Source organism: Anabas testudineus, chromosome 11 (genome assembly GCF_900324465.2).
Source record: "Anabas testudineus chromosome 11, fAnaTes1.2, whole genome shotgun sequence".
Taxonomy (NCBI): Eukaryota; Metazoa; Chordata; class Actinopteri; order Anabantiformes; family Anabantidae; genus Anabas; species Anabas testudineus.
The window spans coordinates 21,582,792-21,606,638 of NC_046620.1; the positions used below are offsets into that span (position 1 = coordinate 21,582,792).

Sequence of the window (23,847 nt, forward strand, 5' to 3'; positions counted from 1 at the left end):
CACAAATTGGTTAATTACTTTTCATATTTATGATGTTTTTCTTTTTATGAATATGTGTCCTGAACTTGACTAAAGGTGTTTTGTTGTCAAAGATGTCATAAATTTGATTTAAGGATAAATCAGGGTCCAACAAATCAGGTCAAATTGAATAAGTTATGTGGTAAAGTCCATATGTCCAAATTATAATGTATTATCCTAATGTGTTTCTATTAATTTCTCCATCATGTTAATATCAGTGACGTTAGTCTGCACAACTGCACCAGCTTCGTGTTGCTGACTCTTATGAGTGGCAAGGACCGTGCCAGGCTGAAATCTGAAATCACATACCAACATATATCGGGCTGCTTATTTTTGCTATTTGCACGTATGAACTCCTGACGGTGTCTGAAGAAACAGGTCCAGGTATTAAGCAGAAAACCTGTTTCGTCTACAGCACATTGAAGCAGAGACGCAGCTTACAGTGACCAGAAACTGTACAATTCAAGTAAATAGTGTTTAACATTGTTCAAAGATTATATCACGTGTATTTACTGGCCTATACATACACTCACATGTAAATGTTAGTTATTTAATGATGTGCAACCAAAATAATAATATTACTGACTTTACTCAAATGAAAGAAGCATCAAGTTGCATTTTGGGAAATGTAGTTTGTTTTCTGGATCTGGTCCCATACTAGGGACTAAAGTCCAGTATATCTCGACCTCTTCTCTATCGTTTTTTACTTTTATTATTTTATTATTTTATTCTGTTTATCTGCTGTCCAGCATGACTTCAATATTTCAGTCCACTCATATTTTTTCATTAGAGCTTTGTCCTCAGTTGTGTGTATGAATGTTTCTGTCTAATCCGGAAGTGTTGTCCAGTCTAATGAAACATGCCGTCGTGATGTGGTTCCCTCTGTAGTGGCCGCCTGAGCTGGACGAACCTCGGCAGAGGGAAGGACTTGTCACCGGGGACACACATGCCGGTGGCAGGGTAGCGTCAACGGTTTCACTGGAGCCTGCTAACATTAGCAGCCCCGGTGCTGATACAGCAGCAGAGCTGGAGGTGGAGGTGGAGGTGCAGGCGACGGAGGAGCCGCTGTGAACCAACGCAGGGATGTTCTGTGAATGTGACACCGAAGGAAACACAGCGAAGGGTGGCTCGACTAGCTAACGTTAGCTAGGTTAGCTAGCTAGCTAGCCTGTAGGTGCTGCTCTGCAGCTTGATGAGAGTCTCGTTTCTTTTCAAGATGCAAGCTGCACCGAGTCGTCATGAACCGCATGTGAGAGGTGAGTGGACCTGGAACAGCTGCTACATCCATGTGTTCGGTAAGGGTGGGGGTCATGAATGGGGAAAAGCCTTTCTGCTGCTGCTAGGCTGTAGCCAGCTAGCTAACAGCTCGTCAGCGTTTGGGGCTGCTGTTAATGCCTTCTTCATGGAAGTCTCTGTAGAGATGACAAGACACTGTTAGCCATGCTGTATTTTACATCTTCTGCGGCCTGTGGCTCAACCTAACTAGTAGACTGGACTTTGCTGTGACCTAGCCTCATCGTGTGCTGCTCAGTGTCCCTGTAATTGTCGTGGCTATATTTCCACCGTACTACTGAGTGTGAGCTCCAGAGTGCGGTGCCACCGTAGGTCGTCGCCGCCGCAGGCTGCTTAGTCTGATCCTACCAGTCAGCTCCACGTTGTCTAACGGAGGGAGGAGGGGGTTAAAGAAGAATAGAGTTTCAGCTGGTCCAGTCTGTGGGAAGCAACAGTTCCCTCCCCCCCCACAGTCAGCTCCTCTTGTTAGCAAAGCTTAACTCACTACAGGACAGAAAGGGAGACTTGACAGACCTGTAGGCTGCTCCCAGTCCTGCTCCCAGTCCTGCTCCCAGTCCTGCTCCCAGTCCTGCTCCCAGTCCTGCTCCCAGTCCTGCTCCCAGTCCAGGTAGGATTAGTTCTGACTTTCATTTCTGGAACTCTTCTTCTTCTTCCTCTTCCTCCTCCTCCCTTCACATGTTTGACTGTAGTGTGTCAAACTGTCTCTTTCCATTTCACCCTAGTTTTACTGTTCTTCTTTAATTGACCCCTTGTGTCCACCGTTGACCTGTCTCTGTCTTGTCAAGGTGAAGACTGAACCACTTCACTTTGCCCTTTCTTTGTGTAATACGTGTGTCTACGAGTTCATCTACTCTTCTTTATGAAGGTGTTCAGTTTTAGTGAGCTGTCGATTCTACTTCTGCTCATTCTGAAGAATGTCGTTTGTGCTGCTGTTGATCTGTACTGCATGATACACAGAGGTTATTTATCACGGCCCTATTAATAAATTACAAGAAATTACTTTATCATGAAGATAGGCATGACTAAAGTCTTGTGTGGATTTGGACGGTTGTTCAGACAAAAAAAGATGGGACAGAAAAATGATGAGTGTTGTAACCAGCAAACAGAAAGTCTGTTTATTTAACCTTTTTATTGGCACTTTTATTGATAAGCATCAAGGAAACACAAGACAAGAAAGATTCGACGAGGGCTCCCAACCTAAATCAAACTGTGGTTGTTGTGGTTATGTTGCAGACGCTGTAACCGTTACTAGGTTGTCTACTTGGTGCTTTGTTAGACTTAGCACTGTTTGCAGAGATATGAGAAATAGCCTCATAGTTTAGTGTGTTAGATGAGCACGTGTTTATAATATTAGCAATGATGTTTAAAAAAGTCATATTCATGGTATTAGTCTGAACAAGAGGTGAAATGTTTAGTCATTTATTGAATAGTCAGTTAACTATAACTGGTCATAATAAATAATAACAGTTGGACATTTGGAACAAAGGCCGTCCCACATCACAAACTAAACAGGGAATTAAAAAACATTTACATTGCAAATAATAATCCTCTCTTTAAACAGTACACAGAAAGATTTAAGTTACTACTATTCATTAGTTATTAAAACCAATTAAACCATCTGACACAAATCTCCCATCACTGAAAACTATGTACAAGTGTTAAAAACCAGTTGAACCAGTACCAGTCCTGTGCTGGTGTGGAATGGATTGATTTCCCATTTGGATCTGTCCACAACAAACTCTTAACCCCAACCCCTAAACTCTTTGTCACTCTCAACATGTGACTGCCGTGTAAGCTCAAACATCTGATCGTGTTTGTCTTTGGGTGAGACATGTGGACATGGTCTGTAAGGTGATGATAATAAGGAGATAAACAGGTGTGGTTAATAGCTTGCAGAATGGAGTTTGTTATGTCGTACAGCAGTGAAGAACAGGCAGAAATCCATTATTAATCAGTGCATCTGGTATTTGTAGTCAAACATCCATCCTTACAAGATTATTGCAGGCCTATATTTATCAGCACTAATTGGTTTAGGGTTTTCTAATTCTGACGAGCTCCTGTCAAGGAGTCGGTGTGACCTTATTCTTCCTCCACTCACTCACTCACTCACGTCTTCACAGCAAGAAAACCTTTGCTGTCACAAACATACTGTTGACCCTCTGTAGTTTTATTGGACTGAACGACACTGTAGAAGCATTTCAACATTTGCAATGAAGCTTGTTTATTCGTGGAATTTTGACTTTGACTGTTCAGCAAAATCTTAAGGTACTTTAACAGAGATGGATATTAAAGGGTAAGCTCAATCAAATTAGAATAGAATGCGTCTTCCGCAGTTCAGTTGTTCTTTTGTATGTATATAATGCAGTCCTGGGTAGAGTTGTCACTCTGTTTAGGTTATCAGCTATCGATTCATTATCCTAAACAAGCTAAACATTAGCCACTTGATGGACCATTACTAAAACAGGGATATCATTGCATCACTTCACAAACAATGATGGTAATATTTTAAGACGGTGATTATCCCACAGAAATACAAAATAAAAATGACTTTTGGAGTGATTATTTTTTCCCAGATGTCACATCTGTCATGTTGTTACACCAGCACCATCCCACATGTTTGCCATTAGTATTACCTTTCTTTTTCTCTTTTATCTTTGCATTTAACATTGGGACTGTACTAGGGTTGTTATGTTGACCTTGTCAGTAAGTTTCTTTTCCGTTATCTGCAATAACATCCTTTTGCAAGGCAATCTCATCTATTTTTTGACATAAGTACACAAATGATCTTGTGTTGCCCACAATCTAAAGTGATCTATTCAGATCTCTTGTTTTGTCTAATCAACAGTCCATAACCCAAAGATTCTGATGATATATCAAAGCTTGAGAAGCTGCAGCCATATGTTGCTTTAACAGCTAACTATCTAACAAACCTGTGTCATTAGGATCAGGAAGTAATTGTTGCACTAATGTGACTCAGTGACTTCACCATTTATTTACAGGTTGTATTATAGTGGAGATATAAAGCCCAGTGTCAACCTATATCATGCCACTTTTCAGACTTGTAAAACGGGTCCTTGTAGTCTCCAAAATGTGCCTGTACACTTTCATACTTAACCATGTAGATTATAGCGAGCAGCAAGTCTGACAATTAAATGACACAATTAAATGTTTCTACTCATTTTGAGTACAAACTTTGATTGCACAGAAAAATGTTTAAAAAAATAAAAAGTGTGCACTTCTAACATACTTATGTGTGTCTACATGAACCCTAGATATATATTATATATATATATATATTAATGTACTAAAATGTGTGGTTTTTGTGGATTTTGCATTATAGGGCTTTTCAAGACATTGATTAATTGTTAAGTAGTAGAAATGACAAAATATGTGAAGGCTTCTGCTATACATATTGAAATCCCAGGTTTGTCAGCATTCACTGAATTTTAACACTGTACTCTTGGTTTTCTCAGTAGTTGATATTCAATGTATTTAAAAACATATTTTCCACGGCTAAAATTCTGGTCCTGTCACAAAGCTTAGCAGGAAGGAAAAACTGTGTTGTCTCATTTTGGTTTCAGTGGACAACTGATGGGAGGATGTAGTCTCGTATGTTCAGACCTGAAAACGCTCCAATGTCCATTGATATTAGAAAACCAAATCACTTGTACATAAGTATTCACAGCCTTTGCCTAACTCTCAAAATTAAGCTCTGATTGTCCTTGAAATGTTTCTAGAGTTACAACGAGCACAGTGGCCTCCATCGTCTGTAAATTAAGAAATTTTGAACCACGAGGTTTCTTCCTAGAGTGGGCTGCTCGAACAAAGTAAGCGATCAAGAGAGAAGGGCTTTAGTCAGGGAGGTGACCAAGGCTCTTGTTTATTCAGAAAGAGATCCAGCTTTTCTATGTAGAGAGACTTCCAGAAAAACATGCATCTCTGCAGCACTCCCTCAATCAGGCCTGTAAGGTAGAGGGACCAGATGGAAACCAGAGGGACTCTTAGGCCATGAGAAACAAATTCTCTGTTCTGATGAAACACACCAGAACTCCTGAATGCCAAGCGTCATGTCTGGAGGAAACCAGGTACCACTAGCCACCTGGCCAATAGCATCCATACAATGAAGCATGGTAGTGGCAGCATCACACTGTGTGTTTTTTCTAGTTGGGAGACTGATAATGACAGAGGGAAAGATGAATGCAGCAATGTACAGAGACCTCCTTGATGAAAACCTGTTCCAGAGCACTCTGAACCTCAGACTGCGGCGAAGGTTCATCTTTCAACAGAACAACGACCCCAAACACGCAGCCAAGATAACAAAGGAGTGGCTACAGGACAACTCTGTGGATGTCCTTGAGTGGTCCAGCCAGAGTCCAGACTTGAACCTGATTGAACATCTCTGTAGAGATCTGAAAATGGCCGTGCACTGATGCTCCCCATCCAACCTGATGGAACCTGAAAGATACTACAAAGAAAAATGGGAGACACTGCCTAAAAATAGGTGTGCCAAGCTTGTAGTATGATACTCAAAAAGACTTGAACTAAAGGTGCTTCAACAAAGTATTGAGCAAAAACTGTGAATACTTATGTACATGTGATTTTTTTTTTTTTAAATTCTAATAAACTTGCAAAGATTTCAAACAAACCTCTTGTCATTATCGCATATTGTTTGCAAAACGTTTGAGGAAAATAATACATTTTGGAAATTTTTCCAGAGTGGAAAAAGTGCTTTCTGGATGTGAATGTGAAGTGTGAAAATAATTTGGTTTTAAATTTGTATATTTAATGTTTTCACATCCAGTCTTTTTTTTAAGAACTTGATAATCTTGTGACTTTTTTTGTTGGTACTTGTACAAAGCTTTACATATATTTTACAGAGCTGCATTCATTTTGCTGATTGTTTTCCTTCTGTGTTTCCAGGATGATGGATGAAGGATAAAGTCCAAGAAGTGACAGTCCCTCAACCCAAAGTGCCATCATCTTCCACCCTTTTCTTACTTGTGTTACTTGCACTTTTGCGACATTCCCTCTTTGCTAAATTTGTTCGAGCCCTGTCACAGCCCATTGACCTATCTCTATGGGATTTTATGGAATCGCCACTGGGATCATGTAAATTCACTTTAAATGGGACTGTGCTCCTCTTGACACCCTTGTGGCTGAAAGACAAGGATGACTGTCAAATATGAAATAACTGAATTGTGACTGGGTATCAACTTTCTGGCCATTGGAGATTCGTCTGTAGGATTCTCATTCTGGTCCCTTCACCCATTCCCCGCGAGCAACCTTTTCCACATTCGTATCCCCTTACTGGGCCATGGTTCGCAAGAAAGGTTCTCTTATATTATGCGGTGCTTTCCTGTTTGTCGCCTGGAATGCTTTGCTTCTACTTTATCTTTGGGGCCGTCCTCCCATCGGCCGCCTTGGAGAAGGAGGTGGAGCTGAGCCAGGGGGAAAGGAGGAGTGGAGCGGGGGTAGAGGGAAAGGAGGCCAGGGCAACCTGGCTGGGGAGGTAATCCGACTGGCTGAGGAAGTTGAAATTCAGCTCGAGACCCAGAAAAAGCTACTGAAGCAGATAGAAAGTCATAGGGCAGTGTGGGCTCGGCATAAAGATGTTGGAAAAAGAGAAATTGATGATACAAAGGAAGTCAAACAAGAAATTGTCCACTATCCACTGAAGCATCCATTTCCTCTCAAAGACAATGTGAATGACAGGGCCAAAACAGAAATACAGCATACACAGAAGCCTGATCATACAGTAGCGCCACAATTTAACTTGGAACAGCACCAGGCCATTGAAGAAAAAAAAGAAGAGAATAATAAATTGGAGACTTCTGTTGCCCCTCCAGGGGTCGTAATTCCCATTCTAGTTATTGCTTGCGACAGGGTGACTGTAAAACGGAGTCTTGACAGACTCATACAGTACCGCCCTTCTCCAGAACAACATCCAATCGTTGTCAGCCAGGACTGTGGGCACACCGAAACTGCTCGTGTGATTGGATCATATGGAGATCAAGTGACGCACATAAGACAACCAGACCTGTCGGACATCAGAGTCCGACCAGAGCACAGGAAGTTCCAAGGCTACTACAAAATTGCTCGACATTACCGCTGGGCACTCAACCAGGTGTTTAATACCTTCTCCCACTCTACTGTGGTCATAGTGGAAGATGACTTGGAGGTGAGTACTCTAAAACTACTGCCTTATTTTCATGGTAATGTGTAAAAACACATTATAGAAGAATTGATCAGAATTTTATTAGCTCACTTTGTGTTGCAGTTTGACAAGGACATAGGAGAAGGGATGAAGGAGTTCGTTATGGTCAGGGGTTCTCAGATTAATGTGAAGCAGACTTAATGTGATAGTGCTGTGGTAGTAGATTGGTCATTTAGGTTTTGGTGGCGTTGTTCTCAGCATGTCCCTAATAACCAACTTTGATGGGTTTGACAAAGACTCTTTGGGTTGCATTAACCAATAGTAATGATTTGATACAACGGGTCTTTTTTTTATTTTTCTGAACATCACCCACTCCATCAGGGCAAGTCACCAACAGTAGTGCAATGCAAAGCTAAGTTCACCCCCGGCATTGGGATAAGAGGTGAATAATTGACTTCTATAGGTGATACAGCCAAAGGAATAGTTTGTTTTTGTTCCACACTCTGACAACAGCACATTTCCTTCTATTAACTCTCCAGCAAAGCTACTATATGGTTTGTTTCATTGCATTGTTTATAGCTGTACCATGTATTACACTAAGTAAAAAAAAAAATCAGACACAGTTTTTAGGACTATTAAATTAATGAAAATATGACTAATTATTTTGTACACAGTTCCACAGACCATACAACATTGCTGGACATCTGGATGTCATGCAGAATTGAAAGAATGACATTAACAATCTGACAGTTGAAACTGTGGCTTTCGACACAACATGAGTTTGTAGTTTCGCTCTCACAGATGGGTCTGGAAGGTTTGAAGAGGATAAATGGCCTTTCCATGTTAAAAGTGTAATTACTTGTGGCTTACATTTAAACGAGTGGTTATTGATGACTGGAGCTGTTTCCACTGGTTCCACATTTGTCTTAAGTATTCATCACATCATCATTTTCTCAAAATGTGCGGCATCAGCTTGTTCATACTTAATCTACCAAGTACCCATTTTCGGGTGTCGTCACAAAGCCCAGACTGGCTGCCATTGTACCATTGTGTATATCATATTTGACTACACAGGACCATGTGTGTTTTGGGTCACAACAGAAATAGTGAGTGATACTTTAGAGAGAGTGCAAATATAAGTAATTCCCAATTAATTTACTTAACATTGCAGTATGGTGTGTGTGCTGGCACTGACACAGATGTGTCAGCGAATCATTTAAAGGTTTAAAAGTTCTTTTAAGCTGCTAGAACTGAATAAAGCACAACAGAATGAACATTGAGCTGGTAAAACTGCTTCAGCAGCAGGAAATAAGTTACAAGAAATTCAAGGGAGAAACTGTGTCTTGTAAATCAGCAATTATTTTGCCAGTAAGCAGGGAAAATCTGCCTTTACTTATGTAACTATTCTAATGCTTTCCTCTCTTGTATTACTTAAACTCAGGGACTAACCCCCACTGTTTGTTTGGCTAATCTCTCTTTAAGTTGACAGAGTTAAAGTTCATTTTACCACTTCTGCCCTCCTAGACCCATAATGCAGACTTATATCCAGCAAAGAGTTATTCAAATTCACAATATTTTTAATTTTGTAATATGTTTGTACATTTTATGCCTTTCTATATTTTTAATACTTTCAGTGCATGTAGCTGACACATAACTTGATTGTACTCCTAGTTAAGGAGGATTTAAATGTACGAATTATACAAGTATGTTCAACTTACTGTACTGGCACTTCTAGTTAAGTAAAGAATCTTACTGCAGTTGTATTGTAGTTTATTAATATTTTATCCAATGGTCTTAAAGGAATAAGAGTGCTCTGATGTGGGGACAGTGGAAACAGGAAACCACACTGTCAATATTTTTTTTTCTTGGAAACCAAATTCACTAAAGAAATAAAGGTTATTTCTAGTCTATCAAATGTTTTATTTCTTTTGTAGTGTTATGTAGTTTTTATCTATAATTGTTCATAGCATACTGGCGTCACTTAAATGTTCTAACAGCTCAAGAAAAATTTAACAGTATTAAACAGGTTAGAAACAAAAGTCCAGGTTAGTCAAGAGGCAGAGAGACGGATGAAAACTCACAGTTTACTGACCAACTTCCTGCTTGAGCTTTGACCCACTGTACTTAGTGTGGGACATATTGCTGTGCTCCCAAGCTCAGCTGTTAACTTATTGAGTACAGTATCATCATTGCTGATAATAAAGCAATGGGCAAAACTTTGAAAATAAGATCCATATAAGTTGCAATTATTTAAGCAGAGACTAATGAACGAAAGATTTGAAAGTGACAGTGGTCAGACCAAACAAACAGTTAAAATGCAGAGTTGAACTTGTCCAGAATGCTTTTACTCTGCATGAACTGACCTTTCATTGATTCTTTTGACCAACAGAGTCTGACTACTGTGCACCTCTCTCCTATCATTTAGGTGGCACCGGACTTCTTTGAGTATTTCCGAGCCCTGTACCCAATCTTGCGTTCAGATCCCACCCTGTGGTGTGTTTCTGCCTGGAACGATAATGGCAGAGATGCCTTGGTGGATCCATCCAAGCCTGAGCTCCTCTATAGAACAGACTTCTTCCCTGGTCTAGGATGGATGCTGCTTAAGGAGATGTGGGATGAACTGGAACCCAAATGGCCCTCAGCATTCTGGGATGACTGGATGCGTCAACCAGAGCAGCGCAAGGACCGCTCGTGCATCCGGCCCGAAATTTCTCGGACTATTACTTTTGGACGAAAAGGTGTCAGTTTAGGTCAATTCTTTGACCAGTACCTTCGCTATATTAAGCTAAACACTGAATTTGTGCCTTTTACCGAGCAGGATTTGTCTTATTTGCTCAAAGAGAAATATGATGAAAAGTTTATTAAAGAGGTTTACAGCGCCCCCCTGGTGAAGATTGAGGACCTGCAACACGGAAGCAGCTTAAGAGGACCTGGCCCATACAGGGTACAGTACTCCAGCCGGGATAGTTTTAAAGTCTTTGCTCGAAATCTAGGGGTGATGGACGACTTGAAATCAGGAGTTCCTCGTACAGGTTACAGGGGTGTAGTCAGTTTCTTGTACAGAGGTCGAAGGGTGTTCTTGGCCCCGCCAGAGGGCTGGACACAGTACGACATCAGCTGGAGCTGAGAGACTGATCCAGACTTTACAATGTGAATGGTGTTGAAGAGGGAAGCGAGCCTTTCTCAGAGGAATACCCTCTCAGACCAAAGAATATCAGCAGACACAGTGGTTCATGAAGGAACTGATGCAGCACAGATGGCTCAGTGGAACTGGGAGATCAAATGTTGATCCAGTCTTGTTTTGTTAGAGAAGGATCTGGAATGGGGTGCTCATTCAGGATCAGCAGGTTCGGGTCCACAGAGACTTCACAAAGAGGTTTGTAAGGCTTGTAGGACAGGAAAATTCCATCCTTAAACATGGTTTCAAAACGGCTATCGGCAACGTGCCTTGCAACGTGCCTTCTGGGCCCATTTTGTTTTGTGTATTTTTTATTGTTGTGAGTTACTGGCCAAATGTACACTTAGCATCACATTCAGAGTTTGCAGTGGCTGTAAATGGAGTTTGGTAGCGGAAAATAATTGGAACAGGAAGAACTAGTTTTTCATTGTCCGTGATAATAAACTAGTATTAAGTCAGGAACAGGTAGAGTGGTCATGTCTAGAAATGGGAGGAAAAAAAACCAAAATAAATAAAATATTTATTTAATTAGGTAGAAAAGCGCTATGTAAGTTCAGACCATTTATCATTTAGCAAAGCATTTGAAAGAATGTGTTGAAAACGATGCAACTCTTCAGCTCAACAGATCATGTCACTGTTTATTGAAAGTTTCTACAAGGTGAGACGCAAATATCCTGTATTTGAACATTCATTATACATACTGGTGTTTAAACAGACATTATGGGTTTCTTAAATAATGTTAAAGATAAATGGAAATGCAAAAGAAGCAGTTGTATGATCCCCTACCACCAAACTATTTGTCAGACATTTCATGAATATAATATGTAAGAAAGTTCCGTCATGACGAGCAACAGCAGGTGAAGAATTGTCTTATTTATTAAAGTCAGTACAATCCATTCATCCTTTACTGAAAAGTGAAGGCTCCATAAAGGAGACAGTCATCTTCGTCAGTAGTATTTTTATGATATACAATGATCGGCCACAACATTAGAACCACCAACAGGTACATGTGAGGGCAGAGTTGTATTAGGCAGTTGTTCAGTTGTAGAAGTTAAGAAGTGCTGGAGGATGAAGGGTCACATTGTGATGGCTAGTCGACTGGGAGCTGTCCAAAACTGCAGGTCTTGTGGAGTTCTTCCAGTCTGCAGAGGTCAGGTCCTACCATAAGAAAGGACAAGTGTCCTGGAGGGATGGGGTCATTGGTGCCCAAGGAACAATGATGTGTGAGGAACAAAGGGGAGCCCGTCTGGTCTGATTCAACAGCAGTGCTACTACTGTGAAGAATTTAATGCTGCTATGATCGATACCTGCCTGAACACACAATACATTACAGCCTGCTGACCATGCTGGTTTAAACAATGTGTTGTTCTGGTTACAGGTGCAGTGAGTGAGTGTGTAAGAAACATTCAGTGCCATCTGGACATGGTTTGTACTGACTGGACGGAAAAGACATTTCTTAGTTGAAGAGCAGCCTCTACCTGTACCGAATAACGAAGGAGCTGCTTAGAACACTACAAACCATCAGGCTGTTTAACACTTGACTGAGTTAAATCAGTAGACTTGATAAATACAAAAGCTTAGTGAAGCCCGTGTTGCAATAAAGGAAGAACACCTCAACCAAATGATACGCCATGACACGACAACCTCGCGAATGTTTAGTAGCTGGTGTGTCAAGGGAGGAGTTTTTCTTGAATTCTCAGCACTGCTGTCCTTGAGTCAGTCAGTCACTTGGTCTTGAAAGTATTGTAAGGACAGTGCACGATAGTAAATCAGAGCAGAGATACGATCTCAGTTGGAAGTTTCTGTGTGCTTCAAATAAAGCAGGAAGTTGTGTTAAGCATCTGTCCTGAACGACCACGTTCAAAGAGAAGCTGAAACATGAATTGTACTGATGGACATAACACACACACTTCATTTCTCCTCCAAGACATTTGCACTCAGTACAACAAATTGAAGTAGTTGTGTGAAGAATGGAAAAACAGCGGGTTTGAGGGAAAAGTTCAAACACACCTGACCAACCACTGTGGACAGTGGGTTTTGGAAGGTTCCCTAAACTCAGCTGTCAGAAAGGTTTGCAGACCCCCGATGAGCACTTTGTTTGCAGCACACTGACGTCTTTATGGTTAATGTTCTCCAGCCTGTCTTTGAAGGTCTATAGTTTTGTTTTGTTTCGTTTTTTTAAAACTCTAGTTTCAACTCCACACACCGGTGTAATGGTTGAGGGGGAAATACCAAGATTTAGCTTCTGCTTTCAGAGGGATACAGGATTCTGCATTTCCACCACAGCGCTCTGCTTGGCTGAATCAACTCAATGTCTAAATATGTAGAAGGAAATTGTTAATACAAAGGATGAAACTCTAATGTTAAGGCTATTTTAAAAAATTAACTGTCCAGAACTTGAAGTTCTAATTATTTGCCAAGCTGCAAACGAGATTCAAACATCACTAAGTCCGTTATTTTACTGACCCAAAGCCCTGATGCAGGGCTAGTTATAACTACATGCCAACTAAGCCATGGTTTCTCCAGCTTTGGTTTGAAAAACCAATAATTGTTTGCATTTGTTTCTGCAACAGGAAGGCTGAGTGGCTCGAGTCATGATTATCACTGTACTGTAATTAGCTTTGGGAGATTATTCACAAGTTGGATTGGTTCCCATATCTGTATGGTGATGTGTAAAACCACTGCCTGATGTGTTTATAACTTTAATACAGTATAAATAAAATCTACTATTTTGATATTTGTCCACATGCTGCAGTTGTCACTTGTTCATTGACAGAAGTGATTTAGCTGTGCAGTCTGCATGAACATTAGGTCTGGTTCATGTTCGTCCATCATGAACCAGGCGTCATCACGGTGCATCTTGAACAACCAACAGCACGAAACCTTTTCATGTAGTGTTGCCGTTCTTGATCAGGTGACATCTGAAAAACGGATAAAAAGGAAGACCTGCTCCTTTGAACCTTGAGCTAATCGTGACAGAGTGAGAGTGTTTCCTCGCTCAGTGACAAGATGACACGTTGGCCTGGTTTCACCAGGGTCAGTGCCAGAGTCTCACATTACAGGTGCTGCTCATATAATTAGAATATCATCAAAAAGTTGATGTATTTCACTGATTCTGTTCAAGAAGTGAAACTTGTTTAATGTTTACATTCATTCCACACAGACTGATATAGTTCAAGTGTTTCTTTTCATTTTGATGATTAGAACTGACAACTAATGAAAAGCCCAAATTCAGTATCTCAGAAAATTAGAATATTACTTAAGACCAAAACAAAGAAAGGATCTTTAGAAAGTATGTACATGAAAAGTATGAGCATGTACAGCACTCAATACTTAGTCGGGGCTCCTTTTGCCTGAATTACTGCAGCAGTGCGGCGTGGCGTGGAGTGGATCAGTCTGTGGCTCTGCTCAGGTGTTATGAGAGCACAGGTTGCTCTGCTAGTGGCCTTCAGCTCTTCTGCATTGTTGGGTCTGGCATGTTGCATCTTCCTCTTCACAGTATCCCATAGCTTTCCTATGGGGTTAAGGTCAGGAGAGTTTGCTGGTCAGTTAAAAACAGGAATACCATGGTCCTTAAACCAGCTGATTAGAGTGTGGAAAAATCCTTTCTTTGTGCTGGTCTTAAGTAATATTCAAATTTTTGTTATCTTATATTCTAATCATCAAAATAAATAAACCCTTGAAGTATATCAGTCTGTGTGTAATGCATGTAAACATTATACAAGTTCACTTTTTGAACAGAATTAGAGAAATAAATCAACTTTTTGATGATATTCTAATGATATGAGCAGCACCTGTAGTTTAAAGTTTACAAATTTAGTTTAGTTGAGTTATGAACCTAACTTCTCACCTTGCTGCAGTAATGTACCGTGGCAACACCTTTGGGTGTGGTTACAGGTACAACTTCTGATCACAACCATCCACAATTCTTTCTCTCCACGTCAAATTCCTCCACAAAGAAGAACAACTACAGTCCGGCGAGGCTCTACAGCACACAGACTAGCTGGTGGTGACACCATGATAAAGGCGCACGCAGCTGTCTGCTTTCACAGACACTGAAGGTTTCGCCAAGAGTTGATGTCTCAGGGAAGAAAAACGCAGACAGGGCTGTGTGTCCTGTAACGAGAGCTGTGATCAGCAGTTTGCTGCTTCCTCTTGTCACCCTGTTGAATTCCTGCTCTACTTCCTGTTTCACAAACAAAGGTAGTTGTTTGCCCCACACCCCCCCAGACAGAGTTTGAATTTTGCATGTCAGCACATCTGTAACATACAGGTTGTATAAACAAGGGGTTTCCAGTAATAGAAAATATTTCAACTCTATTATCATGAATGGATATTTTCCCATTTTTCTTTAAATGCTGAGGTCGAAGGTCATCATGGTGGCTAGACATGATGGTACAAGTGCTTGTGTTTTACCATTTTCAAAGTTGAAACCTAGAGAGCTCTAAGACTGTGATTGACATCCATCAGATAATGCTAATAATATTACAAAAACACTAGTTACCTAGTTTACCATATGAATCTGTGAATTTGCTGGATGGTAACAATATCCAAAAATAGTTGGGGCTAAGAACAAGTCATAATTTCAACGTGTTACCTCGTCACTACAACTAGTTCCCAGTGTGTGGAACTCTTTGACAAGACAGGAATTCCCTCATAAAGTATAGTTGCAGGACAAAGGAATAGCAGTTTTCCATTTGCTGATTTTCTGCATAGTATGATCATGAAATGTGATGTGATCTTTACCAAAGTCACAAATATTACCACGATATTTCTAAGCTGATCAAACACACTCATGATCTTTCATGTCTTTATTGAACTCACTCATTAAACATACAGTGATGGTGTAATGTGGGCTTCTCCCTGTTATTTCCATTAAGGCTGTGAACTCTCCTAATACACTGCCCTGCTCATTCAAACATTCAGCTGATGGCTGAGCGTCTGAATCAGTTTGTCGTAGTGTTAGTTAAAATAATAATAATAATACGTTAGTAATCCCATTGGGTAAATTGTGGTTGAACAGCTGCCAGACAGGACATATCAGTGCTACTACTGGGTTTTGGTGTCTTGTCCAAAGACACCTCAGCAAGTAGCCAAGAGGAACCGGGAGTTGAACCACTCACCCTGGGGTTTGTAGGCGACTGCTCGACCACCTGAGATACTGCCGCCCCAAAACACAGTCTTCCAACTTTTCTCCACCTTCACAGCTTTAGTGCTCAATAGTTCAGAGTTAGACATATGTCTGTACTAAGGCTCAGCAGCATCTGTACTGCCGACATCTCCTCGAGTATTTTAGTGGCTGACTTTCCTTTCTCAAGGTGACGAGAACCAGCTGCCAGGTTCCGTTAGAACAGATCTTTTTAACAGATATTACGTGGTCAGTAGGAACCAATGGTGTTGGGGCTGAGAGCCAGAGACATGGGATCTGCTGATATAAGAAAACTGCCAAACTTAAAGAAGAATGAGAGAGACTCTACCAGGCAAAACCATATTTATTAATCCACACAGCAGTGAACAGTGAACTAGCCCTGGTAACAAGTCTTATCTTATCGCATGTAGAAAACCAGCTCTCTTTCCTAAAACAATTAAATATCCAAATTAAATATCCATGAACAAATACTGACGTAAGAACTTAAATAAAACAAACATTATGTAACAACGTCTGTGTTGACTTCCCTCTGCTCAGAAAGCTGTAACACCACCACTGCTTTCATTCATCGGGCTCATCTATCGTGCTGGTTCAACTGCAGACACACACACAGAAAGTTAAGAAAGGGAACGTTGAATTGACTTTGATCAAATTCAAAAAAGGATCAAGAACTTACTGTAAGAGGAGATGTCGATCTCCTCAGGCAGCTCGCTGATGTTCACTTCAAAGCGGTCCTGGACGTCGTTGAGAGTGCGGGCGTCGCTTTCGTCAGACACAAATGTGATAGCCAGTCCCTTTGTGCCAAACCTGCCGGCCCGGGCCACCTGAAACAACACGTCTTTCTTTTAATGCAAGTAGCTGGGTTACAGTGCAGCCTGTGTGAAGCATGTGAGAGATGGCTTTACCCTGTGTAGGTAAGTGTCTGAGTCTTCCGGCATGTCATAATTAAAGGCGATGTTGACTCTCTCGATGTCCATCCCTCGTCCAAACAGGTTGGTGGCCACGAGGATTCTCCTCTGGAAGTCCTTGAACTGCTGGTAACGAGACAAACTGAAAACACAATGAAGAGGAGGGAGGAAGAAATCTGAGTATTTCATTGCATCCCACTGACTGCTGCCATTACGTCATCATAACAGCATTACATCATGAAGACAGAACAAGCAAAGATGTATTTGTAGCACAGCTCTGTTTAGATGTAAACAGCTGTGGTGGTCGTGTATCTGACAACCCCGGAGTTTATGGAAGATGTAAACAAGAGCTTTTGGTCTGGCAAACATTTAGGTCACTCATAAAGAAAGCAGGTTTTACCCAGGAAACAGGACGGTACAACATGATTGCGTAGGGTGTCGGGTGGTGGAACACGCCTTGTGAGGAACTTTGGAACCTGGTCGACACGTCTTGTAACAATTTGGTGCAGTTTCAACGTAAAGGAAGAGGTTTCTAGACACTGGGCTGTCTCTCTAGTATTGCATGGAGCACAGGAACAGTGCGTGACAGGCTGGTTGGCTGCTCTTAAAAACAGAACGACCAGTGTCAATACAACAAACGAGCTTGTTCGCTGGCCTCCAGGGTTTTCCCTGGTCACTAATCCTGTCTGTCTTGAATGTTTCCATTCAATCAGTTAACATATGATTCCTCACTTACTCATAGCTGTAGGCTTTGGACAGTGACCAAAGGCTGGGTGTCCATACACCAACATATTTAGATTCTTACCTGCCATGAATCATCAAGGGGAAAATTCATTGGTCCCAAGAACAATGTGCACCAGAGCGCATGGTGCGGACAGAGCCCTGATCTCAACATCATGGACTCAGTCTGGGATTAGAAGGGACTAACTAAAACCACAGAGGAACTCATCCTCCCAACAGTCAACCTGCTAAGTACATTTTCCTGTTTACTGTGTTTTTCAAGAAATAGTAACCTGAACACAACCAGCTGGTCACTGCTAAACGAATGCACCTTTACATTACACCAGCAACTACAAAAAATATTTTCAGGACTGTAAAACTCAAGTAGATGTAAAGTGTCGCTGGGGCTTGAAGAAAGAAATGTCGGGACTATCTTAGACTAGAAAAAAAACTTAAATGGGATGTGATGTCAGACTGAATGATGAGGTGGAACAATCCAGGCTGAGTATTTATAGAATTCCATGAGCTTCTGTGATATCTGTCCATGAAAATTTAAGTTTAAGCTCTTACGAGAGACATCTGTGTGAAGTTTGTGTTTCAGTGTCTGACTTTCACAGCTCAGTTACCGTTCCTCCTGAGGCATCCCTCGATGAATGGCAATTGCTGGGAAGTTCTGCTCCACCAGAAGCTGTGCCAGAGCTACACACCGCTGGACAGACTTCACAAAGATCACGACCTAAACAACACAGCAATACATCTGCCCTAAGAATTAAGTCCTCAGTATGTTGCTTGGATTATCCAACAGTATCTCAAACATCCTTTCTACTGGGAGGATTCAGGGTGGGAGTGGATGAGAAATGTGTAGCATGTGTATGTGTAGACAATCAACCCACTTTATCAACACTACAACATTAATATGCAATTGCATAAGTGACTTCTGTATTACAGGTTTGTCTGAGTTTAAAGGTTCCTACAACATCACACTGTCCTCATGATGCTGAATATCGATCAGCAGAAAACATAATGACAACAAACAAAGTACCTGATTAAACTCTAGTGCATCCAGGAGGTCAAACAGCTTTCTGTTTTTCTCATTGTCCTTGAGCTTGACGTAGTACTGCTGCAGCCCGTGCAGAGTCAGCTTGGTCTCGTCGTCCACAAAGATTTCCATTGGCTGGAGCGGGCAGGAGTTGTAAAGGGTTAGGGGCAGTTGAGAAGGTTGAAGAAAGGACAAGGGTGTGGAAATAAGGGAACGTGGAAGTGGATTAAATCAGTTTAGGGAGAATGTGAAAGTGTGAGGGGAGAGTTTCATGAGATAGATCAGCAGATAGATGACAGTATAAACATTTCTGGGAAGAAGATGGAGCGAGTATCAAGGGCAAAATCAGAGATGAAACAGAAAATCATGAGGAAGTTAAAAGGACAGAGTGGAGAACTGTAACCATAGTACACGCATCGTACTATGGTTAGAATTCTTCCCCTTAAGATTTTGTGATTTCAAGGTGACGACACGTCAGTTACGTGAGGACATGTTTGTTTGTGCCTCAAACACAACAAACATGGTGGACGGCTGAGATTTAAACCAATTCTTAAAATAAGAGTTTCCTCTGTAATTTGGAGACGGCTCTGCAACAAATCAGATCTGAATCAAACATCCGATTTTTGTGTTGGGGACGTACTCCCACGCAGGAAGGACACATGAATAGAAATGGTTTGACCTCCTGAGGAGGAGCTCAGGCAGGTGTCAGACCAACAAAAGCAAACAAACTCCTTTCATTATTTTTTGTTTGCCAGTCATTCTCTACTTTTTGATCGCCAAAAGAGAAAATGCCAATTCAAAGGTTTACAAAGACAGATTAAGGCAAAAAAAAAAAAGAAGAAAGAAACATTGGACCCTACATAAGACTCATATTTAAGTGTTGAGCTACTTAAAAGGTTAAGTTTAGTTTTAGTTTAGTTTATGATAATCTGTTGTTTATTATTTAGACTATAAAACATAACCTGTGGTCAAACATATACTACTGTACTATTTTCTGAATGATAATGATAATGATACAATAATTATTTCAATTAACGATTTAGTCTGAAAAAAAAAAAAAAAAAGAACGATTTAGTCTGGAAAAAAAAAAAAAGAAGCCAGACAGTGGTGATAAAATGCAGCTTTGGTTACAAATAAAGATCACGGTTACTTTCCTTATTTAGCTGATGCATCCTGTTTGTTTTCCCTTCAGGACAAATTTAGTTTAGTGACGGTACTGATCATCCAGAGCAGCAGGTGCAGCTCCAAGTTCACTGTATAGGAGTAGGTTTGTGCTAAGATAAGAGCATGAATCACTAAAGATGCACTGCACTGCTCCTTCAACAAGTTACTATAAACTAATTAGTAACTAATAAAGATTCGGGCTGACTTCTCCTATTTGCCTCCTGCTTGTTACAGCACTAGTGTAAATGAGTGCAGAGACTCCCTGAGCTTTAAATTAACTGTCACAATCAATAAAACACTGTTGCAATGATGTTGTTTTAGTGTAAAAGTAGTCACTGCCTGTTTCTATGTTATCTGCAAATACAGTTTGCATTTGGGTGTGACTGATTACTTCAAACTCAGCTCTTTGGGGTACTGGTACAGGGTTACTCAACAGTTGTCATGCTTTAGTCAGCAGCAGTTTTGTTTTAGAGGGTGGGCTCTGTAAATGGGGAATGACTAGGAGGAGAAGGGACGGTTGGTGGTCTAACCCTAACCCAGTGGACAGACCTCTGACACGGAGTTGCTTTTTTTTCAGCAGCTCCGGGGATCATCGGCTACAGTAGACGAGCACATTCTGATGGACATAGACATTTAGCTAATGTGATATGAGTGCAAATGTGTGGTGTTATTAGTTTTAGCTATAATTGGAGATTATTATTACTGAGTACTGAAGCCTGGAGCTACTTAGTGTTGTAGCACTGCTTCTAGCACTGTTGGATCTAATTCAGTCACAACTAACTTCATAACTTCTAACTGGTTACTTCACATGTTTGATGCCTACGTGGTTACATTTCATTAGGTTAGGAAACTGTGTTTTGTGATGATGTCCAGCTTTTGTCGCAGCTGCTGTGAGTGTACACTATGGATGTGTGGCTGGGTCAAGACAAGCCAGGTTTAGAGCCCTTTAGAGCAGTGAGCTCACAGCCACATCAATATAGTAAAAACCAATTAGAATGACAGAGTGTAGGTCCATGTTGACAAAAAGATTTTAACTTTAACATACTTTCACTTCTTAGATGTCTCTAACTCAGGCTAAATGTTAGCGAAGACTGAAAATGACACGCTGTAGCTTTAAGGCAGCATGAACTAATGTAATGCAGCATGTTTAGAGGCTGTGTCAGAGGCACAGCGTTGGCCAGTCACAGCAGGAAAAGGCTATGACATGACAGTGCAGTGGGCAGACGTTTCCCCACACTGAAGGGGGTGCTTGGAGTGAAACTTCTTTCTTGCTTGTAACTTGGATTCATGGAGGCCGCAGGGCAACATGGACTCTGTTACCCGCAGTTCCAGCAGGTGTAGCGCAATAGAGGGAGGAGTAGTAGAGGTGTGGAGGGAGCAAGAGCAGGCATGGTAGGTGCAAGTGGAGAGGCGTATTTACATCTTGCATGAACTTTCTGCAGACAGGACGGATCTCTTTACTCAGGGTGGCGCTGAACATCATGACTTGCTTCTCATGGGGAGTCATACGGAAAATCTCCTGGACATCTCTGCGCATATCTAAAGAAGAGAACAACTCAGATCAATATTCACACACTCATAAATGAATCTAGTGGAAGTGAGTAAGAATTGAAATTTCAGAATTAAAAGAAAAACTTTATTTAGTCAGTAATGTACAATTATTTTGTATAGTTTTTGGAACTTGTAGTCAGTTTTACTGTGTACCTTTCGCCCTTATCCCGCCTGGCTTCTTCTAATTCAGTTTGTTCACTTCCAAATGTTCTTGAGTCAGAGTTTCTGTACAAATATATAAATTCTCCTGTCAAGTCTATTTTTAGAAATCTAAAATATACTGCAGTAAGTGATATGCACATCTATGATGCCCCACTGTCTCGGTATGCAACGTTTATAAATGCAGTCTCTGGTGTACGATCATGTGTGTGTACAGTGATTAAGCGTAATGTTGTGAATTTAATTATGAATTAATTAAAACTGAGACATTAGTGCAACATTTATGAATCTTCTCAGGTACTATTAACAGGTACTATTTCCCTTTAAATATATGAAATATATGTATTTGGGAGAATGCATTCACTGACCAAGCTGCTCAAGCATCTTGTCGCACTCATCGAGAATGAAATGTTTGATGTGACGCAGGTTGAGTGTCTTGTTGCGTGTCAGCGCCAGGATCCTGCCTGGTGTCCCCACCACAATGTGAGGACAGTCCTTCTTCAACACCTCTTCATCTTTCTTTACAGACAGCCCTCCAAAGAACACTGCCACCTGCAGGGAAAACACACATGCATCATACTGCTGAGAGATGGTCAGGAGATGTGTTGTAGGCAATAATCAGGTGGTGAGTGTTTTACCTTGACAGTTGGCATGTACTTGGAGAATCTCTCATACTCCTTGCTGATTTGAAAGGCCAGTTCTCTGGTATGACACATCACCAGAACAGACACCTGGAGTAAAACAATGACAGTTGAGAGACTACTACAAAGATCCCCCATGTTGCTTTTATCCAAAGTGACTTACACGTGAGCTACAAGACAAGTAAAATACTCAGCCAAGGAAAAACATTAAAGTGCTCTAGGAAGAACTGTTTGTGTTTCATGAGGTGTAAGTGTAAGATTTGCGGAAGAGTTAGAGAGATTGCGGAGAGATTTTTTAAAATTGGGAGTGAGGTGGTCAGCTCGTTCTACTATCGTGGAACCACTGAGCTGAAAGGTTTAGCCTAGGACCTTTGGGGTGAAAGACTACGTCTCTTCTGTATGTTTTAATACAATGAGTTTTACAAAATGACAACTGCTGACATATAAATAGCTTAAGCCACTAAAAGATTTGCTTTACAAGTTATGTGCATTCTGTAAGGTCATTTAAAACTTTGTGTACTGCAAAGTCCCCATCTTGTCATTCTGCAGTAGAGGTCTAAGAGAACATCTCCCTGCTTGCTCTGTTGCTCAGAATATTCTGTTTCAAACAGCTGAACGCTTCCAAAGTAACAACCTTAACTAACAAGATAGGGCAACCTGCAAACCTTTACCCTCACTACTGTTCCTTCAACTGTGAACACTTAATAAGAATAATTAAAGCCAACTCAGAGGTATTTATCAACATTGTTCTCAAGTAGAACCTTTGAAAGTCTTGTAAGAGGCATCGGCTAGATGTCAAGAGTGTCATCCCTGCCTCTACCTCCCTGTAGAAATGACCACATTGATAACAGCATTATTCTCTACATACGACGAAGCATCACCTGTCCAGTGACGGGCTCCAGCTGCTGCAGGGTGGCCAGAACAAACACTGCAGTCTTTCCCATCCCAGACTTGGCCTGACAGAGAACATCCATACCGAGAATTGCCTGAGGGATGCATTCATGCTGAACTGTAATAAAAGAAAACACGCATCCAACATCTTTTTTTTTAGGTTTTTATGCCCTTTTTGTCATGAGAACCCCCGATTTTTCAACAGGCAAAAACACAAAACATTCAGTATTTACCAAAAATAAGATGCAAAGTGAAATATTCTGGATGAGGGTACTAGAGCCTTGACTATGTCAATAATTGATAACAACTTTGATTTTGATGCATTATTATTTTTGCAGCAATAAGAGGGTCCAAAATGGGCACTCTCATAAAACTGAAATAAAAGTGTTATTTAGAATTTATTTTTTTTCAGTTTTACCGCATTAGATCTCTTCAACAGCTTCAGACCTATCCATATATATAAAGTTTTTATCAGTTTTATATATTTTTTTTAGTGTTTTATCCCCTTTTTGTCATAAACACAGGAGAGAAAAACTCCTATGCAATATTTACCAATTTGTTATTTTCTGTCAAAAGATGTTTTGTTTTGTCATGTGTGTCTGTGTGTTTGCAATGCATGTTGATGCATAAACCACAGATCCCTGTGAGGTGAATTTAGCATGCACGCACTCCACGTTTGGTGCACTGGTTCCACACCCTTCTGCACTGTGGGCACAACACCCACTGCTTCTGCTTTCTTGAGGTCCCTGGCTGTAGCTTCTCCTCCTCCTCTTCTTTCTCCACATGACCATGGTCCTGGCCCTGGGCTTGTCGGACCAGTCTGTCTGCAGACAGTCCTCTGGGCAAATGCCTCCTCTTTGCCATGGCTGGGGCAATGAGAGCTCTGTCAACCGACTCTAAGAAGAGATGCCAGCTGCAGCACATCGTGCTGTTCCAGCATGGGTCCACAGAAGTGAGCAGGACATAGGCATTGTAACATGAC

General features: G+C 41.0%; 2 protein-coding genes and 2 long non-coding RNA genes across 5 annotated transcripts in view; 2 read left to right on the forward strand and 2 right to left on the reverse strand.

Moving 5' to 3' along the window:
- Positions 1-79: 79 nt before the first annotated feature.
- mgat1b (alpha-1,3-mannosyl-glycoprotein 2-beta-N-acetylglucosaminyltransferase b) lies at positions 80-13,388 on the forward strand. Of its 2 annotated transcripts, none has more exons than XM_026347479.1 (3): positions 80-1,274; positions 6,232-7,489; positions 9,891-13,388. In XM_026347479.1, the coding sequence occupies exons 2-3, from the start codon at positions 6,626-6,628 to the stop codon at positions 10,590-10,592; spliced, it is 1,566 nt and encodes a 521-aa protein (XP_026203264.1). In that variant the 5' UTR covers positions 80-1,274; positions 6,232-6,625; the 3' UTR covers positions 10,593-13,388. The 2 variants fall into 2 exon arrangements, with proteins under 2 accessions (XP_026203264.1, XP_026203265.1); XM_026347480.1 differs by lacking the exon at positions 80-1,274 and adding an exon at positions 1,281-1,918.
- LOC113153733 lies at positions 11,268-15,693 on the reverse strand. The gene is made up of 2 exons (XR_003297977.1): positions 14,494-15,693; positions 11,268-14,157 (listed from the first exon to the last, which is right to left on the reverse strand). It is a non-coding gene; the product is annotated as an uncharacterized LOC113153733 (long non-coding RNA).
- Positions 15,694-15,769: 76 nt separating this feature from the next.
- Positions 15,770-23,847, reverse strand: part of ddx39b (DEAD (Asp-Glu-Ala-Asp) box polypeptide 39B) — an 11,583-nt gene continuing 3,505 nt past the window's right edge. Inside the window, exons 3-11 of the mRNA XM_026347482.2 lie at positions 22,856-22,983; positions 21,972-22,064; positions 21,702-21,885; positions 21,044-21,162; positions 18,463-18,594; positions 18,047-18,156; positions 16,698-16,842; positions 16,469-16,616; positions 15,770-16,387 (exon numbers count right to left, since the gene is read on the reverse strand). Of these exons, the coding sequence (XP_026203267.1) occupies positions 16,371-16,387; positions 16,469-16,616; positions 16,698-16,842; positions 18,047-18,156; positions 18,463-18,594; positions 21,044-21,162; positions 21,702-21,885; positions 21,972-22,064; positions 22,856-22,983 (1,076 nt within the window). The 3' untranslated portion in view covers positions 15,770-16,370. The remainder of the gene's footprint in view (positions 16,388-16,468; positions 16,617-16,697; positions 16,843-18,046; positions 18,157-18,462; positions 18,595-21,043; positions 21,163-21,701; positions 21,886-21,971; positions 22,065-22,855; positions 22,984-23,847) is intronic.
- LOC113153734 overlaps positions 21,133-23,847 on the forward strand; it is a 4,562-nt gene continuing 1,847 nt past the window's right edge. The window contains exons 1-2 of the long non-coding RNA XR_003297978.1: positions 21,133-21,220; positions 21,861-21,958. This is a non-coding gene — a long non-coding RNA (uncharacterized LOC113153734). The remainder of the gene's footprint in view (positions 21,221-21,860; positions 21,959-23,847) is intronic.